Below are 18026 nucleotides of genomic sequence, written 5' to 3'. Positions count from 1 at the left end.
CCTTTCCTTAGACAATTTTCCAAAGAGGACATTCAGAGGGCCAACAGGCACATGAAAAGATGTGCAACATCATTAATCATCAGAGAAATGCAAATCAAAACCACAATGAGACATAACCTCACACCTGTCAAAATGGCTATCATCGAAAAGAACACAAATAACAAATGTTGGTGAGGGTGTGGAGAAAAGGGAACCCTCGTGCACTGTTGGTGGAAATGTAAATTGTTGCTGCCACTATGGAAAACAGTATGGAGGATTCTCAAAAAACTATGAGAAACCACATGATCCAGCAATTCCACTCCAGGGTATGTATATGGAAAAAACAAGAACACTAATTCAAAAAGATATATGCACCTCAATGTTCATAGCAGCACTATTTACAATAGCCAAGACCTAACTGGTCGAGAGATGAATGGATAAATAAGTTGTGCTATATATATATATACACAATGGAATATTATTCATCCATAAAGAAGAATGAAATTCTGCCATTTGCAACAACATGGATGAGTATAATGCTTAGTGAAATAAGTCAGACACAGAAAAATACTCTATGTTATCACTTTTATATGAAATCTAGAAGGTGAACCAAATTAGTAAATATAATAAAAAAGAAACAGACTCACAGATATAGAAAATAAACTAGTGGTTACAAGTGGGGAGAGGGAAGGGGGGAAGGGTTAGATAGGGGTAGGGGATTAAGAGGTACAAACTATTATGCATAAAATAAGCTACAAGGACATACAACACAGGGAACATAGCCAATATTTTATAATAACTATAAATGGAGTATAACCTTTAAAAATTGTGAATCACTATGCTGTACACCTGTAGCATATAAATACTGCACATCAGTTACACTTTAACAAATAAATAAAATAAAAAATCTTTTCCTTAACAAATAATTAGATCCTTCCCTTTTCTGCTGTTTCCCTTCTCAATAAAGGGCACAAGCATCCACTCTGTGGTTAAAGACAAGAATCTCAAAGTTGTTCTCGACATCTCCCTCTATCTTACATCCCATATTCAATTGCCAAGTTCTATTCAGTCTACCTCCTAAAAATCACTCTTCTATTCATACTACCAACTAATCCAGGTCACTTCCACTGATCACTTGGACCAATGCACTAACCAACTAATAAGTAGATCCATACTTTGGATGCCCCCAATTCAATCTGCAGAGAAGCCAAAGAGATTTTTTTTTAACATTAAACATGATCTTTTAAAAATGCAAACCTGATCCTATTACCTACTTAAATATCCCTCACTAACTTGCAATTACTCTTGGAATAAAGACGGAAACCCTTCATTAGTCCTAAAAGATCCAACATGATCTGGCTCACGCCCACCATTTCAAGCATTGTTTTTGAGCCACTTTCCCCTCCAGCCTTTCTTTCTATGATGCTTCAGGACATTCCACATGCTGTGGTCCTTACTACATCCCCTTGAGGTATTAATTAGTTGAGAAAGACTTCAATAAAATAGAAATAAATTATTCTTGACAAGTGGTAAGAAAAAGTCTTTTCTTCTTCTTCTAATGGATCTAGGCAATGATCAGCAAAGGCTGCTAATACAATTAATGAAAGGCTGGTGGGGAAACTATCAATATAATGAATGGATGAGGCTGACAAAACTTGAACCCATGGATCAATCTTGGGAGCACTAAAAATGGGACACAGCCAGACTTGCAGTAAGTAGTGAGCATCATGTGTTTTAGCACCACTTGCCAAGAAAACTGAACCTGAATATAATCAAGCTCTAGCTCAGTACTGCTTAATTCACTAACCACTACACACATGTGGCGATTCAGCAATTAAAATGTGGCTGGTCTTTAATGAACCACATACCCAAAGCCACATCACTATTAAGCTGTGGAGCTGGAATTTGAACAATCTGACTTCTGAGTCCATGCCATTATTAATGATTTATACCCAGAGGTGAAGGTTCAGGAAAAAAAAATGTGGCTGGTCCAAACTGAGATGTGCTATAAGTATAAAACACACACCAATTTCAAAGTCTTAGTATGGAAAAAGAATGTAAAATATTTCATTAAAATTTTTACAATTTGATTACATGTTGAGGTGATACATTTTGGATGTATTAAGTTAGAGAAAACATATTATTAAAATTAACTTCCCCTACTGCTTTTTAAAAAACTGTGTCTACTAGAAAATCTTAAATTATATATGTGGCTCCCATTATATTTCTTTTGAACAATGTGGCTCTTATTCCAACCAGAAGTTTACAGGAAATATAGATGAAAAAAATGTTAAATAACACCATGGGGATACAATCAGATAAAAACACATGTAACTTCAGGAAATTCTAAACACAGTTTATGGGTGAAATGATGTCCTACTTGGAATTTAGAAAGAAAGGGAGGGGTGGAGGAGGGGAGGAGAAAAGGACAAAGGAAGAGTAAAATAAACATAGATGAAACTAAAACAACAGAATGTAGATGGCTACTACTGCTGAAGTTGGAAGGTAGCTACGTTATTCTCCCTACTTTTATACATGTTTGTTAAAGTATCCCTAAAAAAAAGTTAACCCAAAACCCACAGCTAAATCCTATTCTTTTTTCAGGCCCAAGCTTAACTGTTACTTCTTCAGGGAACCTTTCCCCTGACCTAGCTCTCTTACTGTAACCAATACTTTCCTTTACAACCCACTCAGTAAAATGTGTTATTTTATTGTCAAATGTATATATCCCTTGTTAGACCAAATGCTACCCTGTTAACAAAAACCTTAGGTCTCAGACACTAGTTAAATATCTTTCTAAATTCCATTAGTAATGCCTCTCTTCTACTTAGAATGACAGAGAATGAATTAGTGACCCACTACTGTCCATTAGAAAAACTCCATATTCTTAGTCTGGCATTTAAGACTACTCATAATCCGAGCTCTAATCTTATTTTCTGCTTTATCTTCCACAACACCTCTAAAGCTCCTCACTTGGTCAAATTGTACCATTAAAACTTTTTTCCCGAACATGCCATTATGGGCTGAACTGTGTCACCCCAAAATTCTTATGTTGAAGTCCTAACTCCCGGGATTTCAAAGTGTGACTGTATTTGCAGATATGGCCTTTAAAGAAGTAATTAAGTCAAACTTAAGTAAATAAACTAGGGTGGGCTCTAATCTAATATGGGTGGTGTCCTTAAGAGACAAGAACATTTAGATACAGATTCACACAGAAGGAAGTCTATGTGAAGATACAGGGAGAAGACAGCCATCTATGAGTCAAGGAGAGAGGCCTCAGAGGAATCCAATCCTAGCTACACACTGATCTCAGATCTCTAGCCTCCAGAATCCTGAAAAACAAAAACAAAAACAATTTTCTGTTGTTTAAGCCAGGGGTCCCCAATCCCCGGGACATGGACCAGTATCGGTCCACAGCCTGTTAGGAATGGGGCCACACGGCAGGAGGTGAGCAGCAAGCGAGTGACCGAAGCTTCATCTGCCGCTCCCCATCACTCCCCATCGCTGGCATTACCACCTGAACCATCCCCCCCACCCCACCCCGTCCATGGAAAAACTGTCTTCCACGAAACTGGTCTCTGGTGCCAAAAAGGTGGGGGAGCGCTGGTTTAAGCCGGCCAATCAATGGCATTTTGTTATGGCAGCCCTGGCAAACTAATACACATGCCTTGTGCTTTTGTTCTTGAGCTTCCTTCCACTTCATTATTACCACTAGCAATAATACTGTTATCATGAGTATTGTAAAGTACTTTTTCTAGTTGCTTCACATACATTTTCTCATCTAATCTTCACAATTGTGTGTGAATTAGGTATCATCCTCATTTTATTAATGACAAAACAGAACCCCAGGAAGGCTTCATAAATAGCAAAGTGGAAATTCTAATTCAGATTTGACTTTTAATGTCTAGTGTTTTTTAGAAAGTCTTTCTTGCTCATCTCCATTTATAAATTCTACCCATTCTTTAAAGTCATGCTCTTCTTCCATGAAGTCTTCCAAAACACTCATTTGGAAGAATGTTCCCTTTTTCTGAATTTTTATGTCCTCTCACTGAATGATTATGTAAAATCTGTTTTCTTGAGTACTTGCTCTATTTTTAAAAACACGTTAGATCATTTTCCACTGGGTATCCCATGGAGCTGGATGTTATACTTCTTTATATCCCTACATAATAACTAGTGGGGTTTGGTAAATGGCGACTAAATATTTGAGAGATAAGTTGTCCCAAAGCAGAAATGAGAAAAGACAAAAGGACTATTAGGAAAATACAGATTAAAAAATAATAACTGCAGGGTCAAATTACAGCTATGTAAAATAATTATCATATGAATACTGATGTATCCGTAAGGTTGCCACTACATATATAAGAGCTGCTGAATAACAACAAAAATTTTCATAATTCCCGAAAATAACAAATACTAAAACGAATGAGTATGGTGTTTTCCCCTGGAACAAGGCTGTATTTTTCAAAAATTTAAAACAACTGGTGGCTTTATTCCAAAAACTCTTTATTAGAGAATACTGTAAAGCCCAGAGTGTATAAAGTCAAGAATCATGCAAAGTGCAGAAAACACCTAAAAACAAACCACCAGCTTTATTCTACTAAGATAACTGATTACAGTACTATAAATGTCAGCAACATCTTTGACATTTCATAATTAAACACCTCCAGTTTCAGATTTCTCAGGAAAAAAATGGGGTATAAAAATTAAAATAAATTCTATTCATAGAGCTAGATTACAAATACACAGAAGACCATCATATTTTAATATGAATTCCTAAGAATTTATATAGTAGCACTATATTTGGTAGCACTACCAAACAGAAATTTTTTTCATTTCAATAAAAAGTATTTATATTTTCAATGCCACTCACCCTGTCGGTCAAACAATGAATCAGCAGCTGTGGCTTTATTTGAAGGAGCCTCTGTGATTGGTCTGAGATATGTTCTGTATCCTTTTAAAATGGATGCCATAAAGCGCAAAAATGCCTCCTGAATTTCCATCTCAAGTTGTGTCATCTTCTTTTGCCAGGAGAAATCTGCTTCAATTGGAGTCATCTCAATCGCTGAACCTTCCTGAGTTTTTCGGTGAACTGACAAATGAAGAGGAGAAAATACCATTAATACATAATGTTATATATATAATAATTCGACAGGGGAATTGTCAAAATAAAGCCCATGACTTCCTGAAATTCCTCTTTATTAATGTAAAGGGATCACTGGCAGGGGCTAACAGGGAGGGCACAGATGGGGCACAGAAAACATGTTCAAAAAACCATAAACCATGGGACTTCCCTGGTGGCACAGTGGTTAAGAATCCACCTGCCAATGCAGGGGACACAGGTTTGAGCCCTGGTCTGGGAAGATGCCCCACACCGTGGAGCAACTAAGCCCGTGTTCCACAACTACTGAGCCTGTGCCCTATAGCCTGCATGCCACAACTACTGAAGCCCACGCGCCTAGAGCCCATGCTCTGCAACAAGAAAAGCCACCGCGATGAGAAGCCCGCACACCACAATGAAGAGTAGTCCCTGCTCGCTGCAACTAGAAAGCCCACGCACAGCAGTGAAGACCCAACACAGCCAAAAATAAATAAAAAACAAAACAAAACAAAACAAAATAGGGGCTTCCCTGGTGGTGCAGTGGTTGAGAGTACAGCTGCCAATGCAGGGGACACGGGTTCGTGCCCTGGTCTGGGAGGATCCCGCATGCCGCGGAGCGGCTGGGCCCGTGAGCCATGGCCGCTGAGCCTGCGCGTCCGGAGCCTGGGCTCCGCAACGGGAGAGGCCACAACAGTGAGAGGCCCGCGTACCGCAAAAAAACAAAACAAAACAAAAAAACATGAACCACAACAGTAGTATCTTACTATTGGAGTTCTGTTTTGTAATGAGACTCCCTTTAAGCAGAGCAAAATTATGTCTAAATCTAAGAATTTTCTTATATACATTCTTTCATTAGAAATATCCCTTCCTGGGAATTCCCTGGCAGTGCAGGGGTTAGGACTCTGCACTCTCACTGCAGAGGGCCTGGGTTCAATCCCTGGTTGGGGAACTAAGATCCCACAAGACATGCAGCATGGCAAAAAACAAACAAACAAACAAAAAAATCCCTTCCTTTTTCCTCACATTTACCCGAAGATAGCTGGGGATACAATTTCTTCAAGGTGCTAATCAGATTTTTGCATGGCTTTTTGGGAAGCTGCTTCCAGTTCATGTTCTTCTTTTCATCTGATCTATTAAATAACAACATGATTAATAAAGTCCGTTATAATCTGTTTTTACTTAAACAAAATTCTTATGTCAAACTAAAAAAGAAAATGCAAAGGGTATTTTTACTGAAGTTACAATTTGAGAATCTGAACAAGTGGTTTTCAAGAAGTTCTCTTTTCATTTTAACCAACCTCAGTCAAATTTGGTCATCTCATTCTAACCCTCCAACATAGATTTTCATTAACTGGAGTTATGAATACAACACAAGTCTTGTTTCAAAGTTACATTTTAGAATTATAATATTTTAAGTGTCAAACTTAATTGACTTGAGACTTCAAACTACCTATTAGAAGCAAATCTCGACAAATATCAGAGTCAGTAGCATACAGAGCATGTTCTCACCACAATTCAAACGAGTCACCATTTAAGAAAAAGAAATTACTTTGGAAGTTCAAAAGAACGCTTTTAAATAATGCATGAGTCAAATAAAATATTTTTACAGAATTAGAAACGTTTAAAACGCTACAAAGATGAAAGCACTATGTACCAACCATGGGCTGGAGCTAATGTCAGGCCAATATCACTTATGAACATCAATGCTAGCATCTTAAATTCTTAGAGAATTTAATCCACTAGCACATTAAAAAAAAAAAGAGAGAAAGATGTTTACTTTAGGAATGCAGGGTTGTTTACTACTAACTGATTTTATAATGTAATTTACCACACTAAGATTAAAGGAGAAAAACTTAATACTCATCTAAATAGTTGTACAAAAGCATTATAAAGTTCACCACCTATTTATGATTTAAAAAAAGAAATTACTTTTAATCTAGAAGTGGAAAGAAGGTTCCTTAATTTATTATTAAGCAATCAAAACCCTAAAGTGGGGCTAGCAAACCTTTTCTATAAAGAATCAGATAGGAAGTATTTTTTGCTTTCAGGACCACAAGACCTCTGTTACAACTACTCAAATATGCCACTGTAGCATGAAAGCAGCCTTAGACTACATGTAATTGAATGAGCATGGCTATGATACAATAAAATTTTATTTACAAAAACAGGCCTTGGGCCAGATGTCAATTCTTGCTTTAAAGCATAAAGATACTTAATGATGAATTGCTCAAACCATTCCCTTTGAAATTAGGAACAAGACAAGATACCAGTTATGAATATTTCTATTCAATATTACACTAGGATCCTAGCCAGAGAATTAAGACAAGAAATTCTTAAATATATAAGTTGTAGAGGATATGATTGTTTATAGCCAGAAAATTGAAGAGAATCTACAAGCAAATGAAAATAAGAGAATTCAAGTAAGCTGCTGGACAGGAGACCACTACATAAAAAATCAAAAGCATAGTTATACTCCAGCAACTAACAAATAAAAAATGTAATTAAAATACCATTTACAGTAGCAATAAAAACCATAAGGTACTTAGTTATGAATAAGTAAGTTTAACAAAAGGTGTGCCCGATCTTTACAGAGAAAACTGAAACAGTTATTGAAAAACCTTTAAAAACACCTATGAAGTAAAATACAACATTCACGGGTACTGAGACTTTATGTCAAAATGATCTTATTTGCCCCCAAATTAATCTATGAATTCAATAGAATTCTAACAGAAAATCACAACAAAATTTTGCATGGAATTTAAAAAACTAATTAAAATTTATATGAAAAAGCAAAAGACCAAATATAGTCAAAACAATTTTAAAGAATAAGCAGTAAAGAGACTTGCTATTTCACATCATTTTTTTTAAACAATGTTATTGAGATATAACTCACATACCATACAATTTATTCATCTGAAGTGTGCAATCTGATGGTTTTCAGTATATTCAGAGTTGTTTTAACAACCACCACAATTAATTTTAGAGTATTTTCATCACCTCAAAAAGAAACCCCACACCCTCTTAGTCACTAACCCACAATTCCCCCATCCTCCCATCCCAAAGTAACCACTAATCTATTTTCTGTGTCTACAGGTTTGCCTTGGGCATTTCAAATAAATGGGATCATATAAGGTCTTTTAGCATGAGGTTTTCAAGGTTCATCAATGTTGTAGACAACTTAATTTTCAAGTCATTAAGATAATCTGATGCTGGCAAGAGACTAAAACAAACCAAAGGAACAGAAAATAAGCCTGGATACATACCCACACAAATATAAAAACTGATATGTGATGGTATTGACTCGGAAGACAGGTGGGAAAGAGATGAACTGACCATTCAATAAACAGTGCTATGTGACAACTGTTTACTCATGTTAAAAAAAAATATAAAATGGTATCTCTATGTCTCGTCATACACTAATAATACCAAGTTTAGCTCAATTAAAGGTCTAAATGAGAAAGTCAAAACCTCACAACTTTACGAATATCCAGGATAATATTTCATGACCTCAAGGCAGAGGATTTCACGTACAAGAACCAAAAATGGCAATCCATAAAGAGAAACTGAGAGCTGTGATCAATTAATATAAGTTTCTGTTCATCAAAAGACACAACAGAATGAAAATACAAATCACAGTGTGGCACAAGCTATTTGCAATGCATATAACAGACTAAGAATTACTTCCAGATTATATAAAGGCCTTATACAAATCAAAAGAAAAAGACAAACAACCCAACAGGAAAATGTACCAAAAAAGGAGGGAAAAACCAAAGGGCAAAAAGAAATTAAAACACCTCATTTTCTACTAATTAGGGAAATGTGAATTAAAGCCACAGTGACATCCCATTACCATCAAGTTGGCAAAAATTTGAAAGTTTGATCATAACAAGTACTGACAATGATATGGAACAAAGAGAACTTTCATTTGCTGATGAAGAGGGGAAAGAGTAATATGGCATTAGCTATGCCTACCAACCAACATTAGCTCTTCTAGGTATATGTTTCAGAGGAATTTTAACCATGTACTCAAAGAAATATGCATAACAATGATCAGAGCAGTTTTGTTCATAATTGCAAAATCTAACTACAATCTAAATACCCATCAACACTGATAAACACTGAAGACAAAGTAGAGCTACGTGTATCAACATGGATGAACCGCATAGAGAATGATGAGTAAAAAAGCAATTCACAGAAAACTATACAAACATAAATTTTAAAGCATGAAAAACAAAATGTCATTTATACTAACACATATATAATATGTATTAGTGGGTGGAATCTGGAATCTGGGAGGAAGATTCATGCAAGTTATTTACATTATTCTCTATAATTCTTCGGTATCTAGAACATTTCATAATTCTGTAAGTACAATTAAGCAGAGTTCAAAATTATTTTACAAAACAGTGTTTTGAACAATAGAAATTATATAGAACTTATTTAAACCTGGGCAAAATTAAGAATCTCTATAATAGAGCTTCCCTGGTGGCGCAGTGGTTGAGAGCCCGCCTGCCGATGCAGGGGACACGGGTTCGTGCCCCGGTCCGGGAAGATCCCACATGCCACAGAGCGGCTGGGCCCGTGAACCATGGCCGCTGAGCCTGCGCATCCGGAGCCTGGGCTCCGCAACGGGAGAGGCCACAACAATGAGAGACCCGCATACAGAAAAAAAAAAAAAAGAATCTCTATAATATTCTTTTATTCAGAACAGTAAATAAAATGAGGTAAATATTTGAGTTAAAACTTCAAAATCATTTCCACAGGCACCACACTATATACAACCTTGAAATAACTTTTTCAGGGATAGTTACTGAAAAACAATGAAATGTGTATGACAAGAAATATTTAGTGCTTCCAAGCAGTTCATTATTTCCAGGCTATAAGTAAATCTAAATACACATAGTAGAGATCAATCAAGATGGTAGACCAAGAGGACATGGAGCTCACTTCCCCCCATGAACACATCAAAAAATACATCTACATGTGGAACAATTCTCATGAAAAACTAACTGAAAACTGGCAGATGGACTCCTGTACCACCAAGGCTGTAAGAAAGATACACATGGAAGGGAAGAAAAGTGATTGGGTTGGGACCTGTGCCCAGGGGAGGGGACTCAGAGGAAATGGGAGATTACACAGGTGGACACCCTCTCAGGGGAGTGAGTGGTGAGAGCCATAGATAGGGTACCCCAGTCCTGGAGTCCTACACAGGGTAGACAAGCCCCCTTGGCTGGCTGGAGGACCACTGGGACTAACAAGAGGCAAAAAGAAAAACATAAAAAAAGAAAAACAAATTTAAAAAAATGGAAACAGTTTAAGAGATCTACAGAATAACATTAAACATACCAACATTCACATTATAGGGATACCAAAAGACAGAAAAGGGGATCAAAAATGTATCTGAGAAAATTATGGCTGAAAACTAACCAAACCTGAGGAAGGAAACAGATATCCAGGTAAAGGAAGCACAGAGGGTCAAAACAAGATGAACCCAAACAGGCCCACACCAAGACATATCACAATTAAAATGACAAAAGTTAAAAGTAAACAGTGAATTCTGAAGGCAGCAAGAGAAAAGCAAAGTGTCATATACAAGGGAACCCCCATAAGGCTATCAGCTGATTTCTCTGCAGAAATTTTGTAGGCCAGAAGGGAGTGGCATGATATATTCAAAGTGCAGAACAGGAAAAGTCTGCAACCCAGGATACTCTACCCAGCAAGATTATCACTTAGACTACAGGGAGAGATAAAGATCTCAGACAAGCAAAAACTAAAAGAGTTCATCAATACTAAATCTACCCTAAAAGAACTGTGAAAGGGTCTTCTCTAAATGGACAAAAAAGTAAGAATCTATAGGAAAGGGAAAATCCCACTAGGAAAAGCAAATGTATATAGTAAGGACTGAAGATCAACCACTTAAGCCAATATGAAGATTAAAAGACAAAAAACTGTAAAAGCAACTATAACTACAATAAACAGTTAAGAGACAAACATGAAGATACAAAATATGACATCAAAAACACAAAATGTGGGGAGAGGGAGTAAAAAAAAAATGTAGATATTTTAGAATGTGTTTGTACTAAATTACTAACAGTTTAAAACAAAAAGTAGACATAGTTATAGGTCAACAATATATAAACCCGACAGTAAACACAAAGCAAAAACCTACGATAGTTACACAGAAACTAAAAAGAAAGGAACAGAAGCATAGTACTAAAGAAAATCATCAAACCACAAGGGAAGAAACAAAAAGAAATAACAGAGAAAAACCTCAAAACAACTGGAAAACAAGTAATAAAATGACAATAATTACATACCTGTCAATAATTACTTTAAATGTCAATGATCTAAATGCTCCAATCAAAAGACATATGGTGGGACCTCCCTGGTGGTCCAGTGGTTAAGAATCCACCTCCCAGAAAATATTTGCAAACAAAGCAACTGACAAAGGATTAATCTCCAAAATATACAAGCAGCTCAAGCACCTCAATATCAAAATAACAAACAACCCAATCCAAAAATGGGCAGGAGACCTAAATAGACATTTCTTCAAAGAAGATATACAGATTGCCAACAAACACATGAAAGGATGCTCAACATCACTAATCATTAGAGAAATGCAAATCAAGACTACAATGAGTTATCACCTCACACCAGTCAGAATGGCCATCAACACAAAATCTACAAAAAATAAATGCTGGAGAGGGTGTGGAAAAAAAGGAACCCCCTTGCACTGTTGGTGGGAATGTAAACTGATAGAGCCACTATGGAGAACAGTATGGAGGTTCCTTAAAAACCTAAAAACAGAACTACCATATGATCCAGCAATCCCACTACTGGGCATATACCCTGAAAAAACCATAATTCAAAAAGAGACATGTACCGCAATGTTCACTGCAGCACTATTTACAATAGGCAGGACATGGAAGCAACCTAGGTATCCACTGACAGATGAATGGATAAAGAAGATGTAGCACATACATACAATGGAATATTACTCAGCCATAAAAGGAAATGAAATTGAGTTATATGCAGTGAGGTGGATGGACCTAGAGTCTGTCATACAGAGTGAAGTAAGTCAGAAAGAGAAAACCAAATACCATATGCTAACACATGTATATAGAATCTAAAAAAAAAAAAAAAGGTTGTGATGAACCTAGGGACAGGACAGGAATAAAGATGCAGAACAGAGAATGGACTTGAGGACACAGTGGGGGGAAGGGTAAGGTGGGACAAAGTGAGAGTGGCACTGACATATACACACTACCAAATGTAAAATAGATAGCTAGTGGGAAGCAGCTACATAGCACAGGGAGATCAGCTCAGTGCTTTGTGACCACCTAGAGGGGTGGGATAGGGAGGGTGAGAGGGAGATGCAAGAGGGAGGGGATATGAGGATATATGTATACATATAGCTGATTCACTTTGTTATACAGCAGAAACTAACACAACATTGTAAAGCAATTATACTCCAATAAAGATGTTAAAAAAATAAAATAAAATCATGGTAAAATATACATAACATAAAATTTACCATTAAAAAAAAAAAGAATTCCATGCCAATGCAGGGGACGTGGGTTCGACCCCTGGTCAGGGAACTAAGATCCTGCATGCCATGGGGCAACTAAGCCCATGCACTGCAACTGTTGAGCATGTGGGCCAAAACTAGAGAGCCCACATGCCGCAACTACAGAGCCCATGCGCTCTGAAGCTCACACACCCAAACTACAGAGCCTGCATGCCACAACTACTAAGCCCATGCGCCACAACTAGAGAGAAGCCCGCACACCTCAATGAGGAGCCTGCATGCTGCAGTGGAGGATCCCTCATGCCGCAACGAAGACCCCGCATACTGCAACCAAGACCCAGCGCAGCCAAAAATAAAATAAATAAATATTTTTAAAAAAAAGACATATGGTGGCTGATTGGACAAAAAACCAAGACCCTTCTTTCCACAAGAGACTCACTCCAGAGCTGAAGACACAAAAAGACTGATAGTGGGGGGATGGGAAAAGATACTTTATGCAAACAGAAATGACAAGAGAGTGGGGGTAGCAGTGCTCATATCAGAAAATAAACTTTAAACAAAGGCTATAACAAAAGACAAAGAAAGGCATTATAAAATGATAAAGAGATCAATACAAGAAAATGATATTACACTCAACATACGTGCACCCAGGAGCACCTAAACATATAAAGCAAATACTAACAGACACAAAGGTAGAAATTGACACTAATACAGTAATAGTAGGGTACTTTAAAACCCCACTTACATCAATGGACAGTCAATAATGCAAGAGCAGTCTAAAATGACACCACAGACCAGCTGGACTTAATAGATATCTACAGGACATTTACATTCAAAACCAGCATCATTAACATTCTTTTCGAGTGCACATGGAACATGCTCCAGGACAGATCACATGCTAGGCCACAAAACAAGTCTTAACAAATTTAAGAGGATAGAAATTATTTTATCAACTATTTTTTCCAACCACAATGGTATGAAACTAGAAATTAACTACAGAAAGAAAACAAGAAAAGAACAAATGTGCAGAGACTAAAAACATGCTACTAAAAAAACCAACAGGTCAATAAAGGAATCAAAGAGGAAATCAGAAAATACCTCAAGACAAATGAAAACACTACACTCCAAAATCTATGGGATGCAGAAAAAGCAGTTCTAAGAGCGAAGTTTATAGCAATACAGACCTTCCCCAAGAAACAAAAAAAATCTCAAACAACATAACCTACCACCTAAAAGAATTAGAAAAAGAAGAACAAAGGCCAAAGTCAGCAGAAGGAAGGAAATAATAAAGCTCAGGGAGAAAATAAATAAGAAAGAGATTTAAAAAAATAGAAAAGATCAATGAAACCAAGAGCTGGTTTTTTGAAAAAAGAAAAAAAAAATTGATAAGCCTTCAGTCAGGCTCACCAAGAAGAAAAAAGACAACCCAAATTAAAAAAAATAAGAAATGAAAAAAGGAAAAATAACAACCAACACCATGGAAGTATAAAAAAAAAAAAGTAAAAGAATACTAAGAAAACTTATATGCCAACAAATTGGGCAACCTAGAATAAATGGATAAACTTCTAGACACAAAACTTGCCAAGAATGAATCAAGAAGAAACAGACACTTTGAACAAACCAATCACTAGCAGTAAAATTGAATTTGTAATTAAAAAAAAACTCCCAGCCAACAAAGTCCAGAACCAGACTGCTTCACAGGGGAATTCTACCAAACATATAACGAAGAGTTAATACCTACCCTTCTAAAACTATTCCAAAGTATTAAAGAAACTATTCCAAATTATTAAATTCATTCTACAAGGCCACCTTTACCCTGGTACTAAAACCAAAAACACTACAAAAAAAGACAATTACAGGCCAGTATCTTTGATGAATATAGATGCAAAAATCCTCATCAAAATATAACAAACCAAATCCAACAATATATAAAAAGGATCATACACATGATCAAGTTGGACTTATTCCAGGGACACAAGGATGGTTCAAAATATGTAAAATCAATGTGATACACCACATTAACAAAAGGAAAGACAAAAAACACATGATCATCTCAACAGACATTCAAAAAGCAATTGACAAAATTCAACATACATTCATCATAAAAATTCTCATCAAAGTGGGTACAGAGAGAACATATCTCAACATAATAAAGACCATATGTGACAAATGCAGAGCTAACATCATACTCAATGGTGAAAAGCTGAAAGCCTTCCCGTTAAATTAAGCATCCAAATTGGAAGGGAAGAAGTCAAACTGTTACTATTTAGAGATGACATGATACTTTACATAGAAAACTCTAGAATCTAAAACATGACACAAACAAACTTATCTACAAAACAGAAACACACTCCTAGACACAGAGAACAGATTTCTGGTTGCCAAGAGGGAAGGGAGAGGAAGGACTGGGAGTTTGGGGTTGGCAGACACAAACTATTACATTTAGAATGGATAAACAACAGGTCCTATTGTACAGCATAGTGAACTATATTCAACATCCTGTGATAAACAACAGTGGAAAAGAACACAAAAAAAGAATGTATGTGTATAACGGATCACTTGGCTATAGAGCTGTAAATCAACTATACTTCAATTTTTAAAAAAATGAAGAAAACCCTAAAGTCACCACACAAAAACTATTAGAACTAATAAACGAATTCAGCAAAGTTGCAGGATACAAGATTAATATACAGAAATCTGTTGCTTTTCTCTACAATAATAATGAACTATCAGAAAGGGAAAGTAAAAAAAAAAAATCCCATTTGAAATTGTATCAAAAAGAATAAAATACCCAGGAATAAACTTAACTAAGGTGAAAGACCTACACTCTGAAAACTCAGATGAAGGAAAGTAAAGATGATACAAAGAAATGTAAAGATGCCCCTTGCTCTTCTGGAATTTTAAGAATTAATATTCTTTTTTTTTTTTTTTTTGCGGTACGCGGGCCTCTCACTGTTGTGGCCTCTCCCATTGTGGAGCACAGGCTCCGGACGCGCAGGCTCAGCGGCCATGGCTCACGGGCCCAGCCGCTCCACGGCATGTGGGATCCTCCCGGACCGGGGCACGAACCTGCGTCCCCTGCATCGGCAGGCGGACTCTCAACCACTGCGCCACCAGGGAAGCCCAAGAATTAATATTCTTAAAATGACCAATACCTCCCCAAGCAATCATGCAATCCCTATCAAAATACTCATGACATTTTTCAAAGAAATAGAACAAATAATCCTAAAATTCATGAAGAACCACAAAAGACCACAAATTACAAAAGCAATCCTGAGGAAAAAGAACAAAGCTGGAGGTATCACCATCCCAGACTTCAGACTATACTACAAAGTTACAGTAATCAAAACAGCAACAGCATGTTTTGTGTCTGGCAAAACACAGACACATAGATCAACTGAACTAAACAGAGAGCCCAGAAATAAACCCACGCACCTACAATCAATTAATCTATGACAAAGGAAGCAAGAATATACAATGGAGAAAAGACAGTTTTTTCAATAAGTGGTGCTGGGAAAACTGGACAGCTACAGGTAAAACAATGAGATTAGAACATTCCCTCACACCATATACAAAAATAAACTCAAAATGGATTAAAGACCTAAATAGACGATCTGAAACCATAAAACTCCTAGAAGAGAACACAGGCAAGACACTCTGACATAAATCATAGCAGTATTTTTTGGATCTGTCCCCTAAGGCAAAATAAATAAAAGCAAAAATTAACAAATGGGACCTAATTAAATTTAAAAGCTTTTGCACAGCAAAGGAAGCCATCAACAAATCAAAAAGACAACCTATGGAATCGGAGAAAATATTTGCAAATGATGCGACCAACAAGGGGTTAATATCCAAAACATACAAACAGCTCATATAGCTCATTATCAAAAAAGCAAACAATACAATCAAAAAATGGGCAGAAAACCTGAAAACACATTTTTCCAAAGAAGGCATACAGATGGCTAACAGGCACATGAAAAGATGCTCAACATCACTAATTACTACAGAAATGCAAATCAAAACAACGGTGAAATATCACCTCACACCTGTCAAAATGGCTCTCGGCAAAAAGACAACATAAACTAAATGTTGGCGAGGATATGGAGAAAAGGGAACCCTAATACACTGTTGGTGGAAATGTAAACTGGTGCAGCCACTATGGAAAACAGTACGGAGGTTCCTCAAAAAACTAAAAGTAGAACTACCATATGATCCAGCAATTCCACTCCTGGGTATATATCCAGAAAAAATGAAAGCACTAATTCGAAAAGATACATGCACCTGATTGTTCATAGCAGCACTATTTACAATTGCCAAGACATGGAAGCAACCCAAGTGTCCATCAACAGATGAATGAATAAAGATTATATATATATATATATATATATATATACACACACACACACACACAATAAAATAGTACTCGACCATAAAAAAGAATGAAATTCTGCCATTTGCAGCATCATGGATGGACCTAGAGAATATTATGCTTAGTGAAATTAGGGAGAGAAAGATAAATACTGTGTGATATCACTTATATGTAGAATCTAAAATATAAAAAAAAATGAGTACAGCAAAACAGAAACAGACTCACAGATATAGAAAACAAACTAATGGTTACCAGTGAAGAGAGGAAAGCGGGGAGGAGCAAGATAGGATTATAGGATTAAGAGATACAAACTACTATGTATAAAATAAATAAGCAACAAGGATATACTGCATAGCACAGGGAATTACTGCCATTACCTTTTAATAACTTTTATTGGAATATAATCTGTAAAAATACTGAATCACTATGCTGTGTACCTGAAAATAGTACAATATTATAAATCAACTATACTTCAATTTTTTTAAAGTACTGAAAACCCAAATAATAGACAAACATAGTAAAGAGCTACCACAATTACACAGTTTTCAAAATACAATGGTAGATCCATTTCAAAATTATTTTTTAAGGTACATTAAATGTTTTCTTCCTTCCTTAAGTTATTCTTCTGGTTCACTCAAGGCTATTTTCCCAACCAATTCTACTGCTGTAACCATTGAAGTCTCATCCCAAATTCTCACTCTATTCATTTTCTGCCGGTATCAAACAGTAAAGAATAAAAGCACTCCAGGACCTGGAATTTGGCACTAATACTAGGGAAGTTTCAATACTTACTGCCCTTTACCCATGTTGTTTGTTGTTTTTGTGAGGGCGGGGTTGCAGAGGGCGCTCCTAAACAACCATCTAGAACTGGATGGATGAATCTTCTTTTATTAGTGTGGTACTCTACTCTCTGAACCCTCAGTTACACCACTGCTATACATATTTATCACCTCCAGTAAACACAAACTCTGACTGATTTTTAATATCAATTTCTCTGTAATCCCTATAAAATTCAAATCTTGACAACTAAGAAAACAGCATATTACCCT

At 36.4% G+C, this 18026-nt stretch overlaps 1 protein-coding gene across 2 annotated transcripts in view; it reads right to left on the bottom strand.

Moving 5' to 3' along the window:
* Nucleotides 1-18026, bottom strand: part of DENND4C (DENN domain containing 4C) — a 125514-nt gene that overhangs the window by 55168 nt on the left and 52320 nt on the right. For both annotated transcript variants that reach the window (XM_024747153.1, XM_024747154.1), the window contains exons 11-12: nucleotides 6110-6210; nucleotides 4853-5071 (exon numbers count right to left, since the gene is read on the bottom strand). In XM_024747153.1, coding sequence (XP_024602921.1) covers nucleotides 4853-5071; nucleotides 6110-6210 — 320 coding nt within the window. The remainder of the gene's footprint in view (nucleotides 1-4852; nucleotides 5072-6109; nucleotides 6211-18026) is intronic.

Source organism: Neophocaena asiaeorientalis, unplaced genomic scaffold, assembly GCF_003031525.2.
Source record: "Neophocaena asiaeorientalis asiaeorientalis breed wild unplaced genomic scaffold, Neophocaena_asiaeorientalis_V1.1 scaffold260, whole genome shotgun sequence".
Taxonomy (NCBI): Eukaryota; Metazoa; Chordata; class Mammalia; order Artiodactyla; family Phocoenidae; genus Neophocaena; species Neophocaena asiaeorientalis.
Note: the sequence above shows the minus strand (reverse complement) of the source record. Positions and strands in the feature narration are given on the sequence as shown.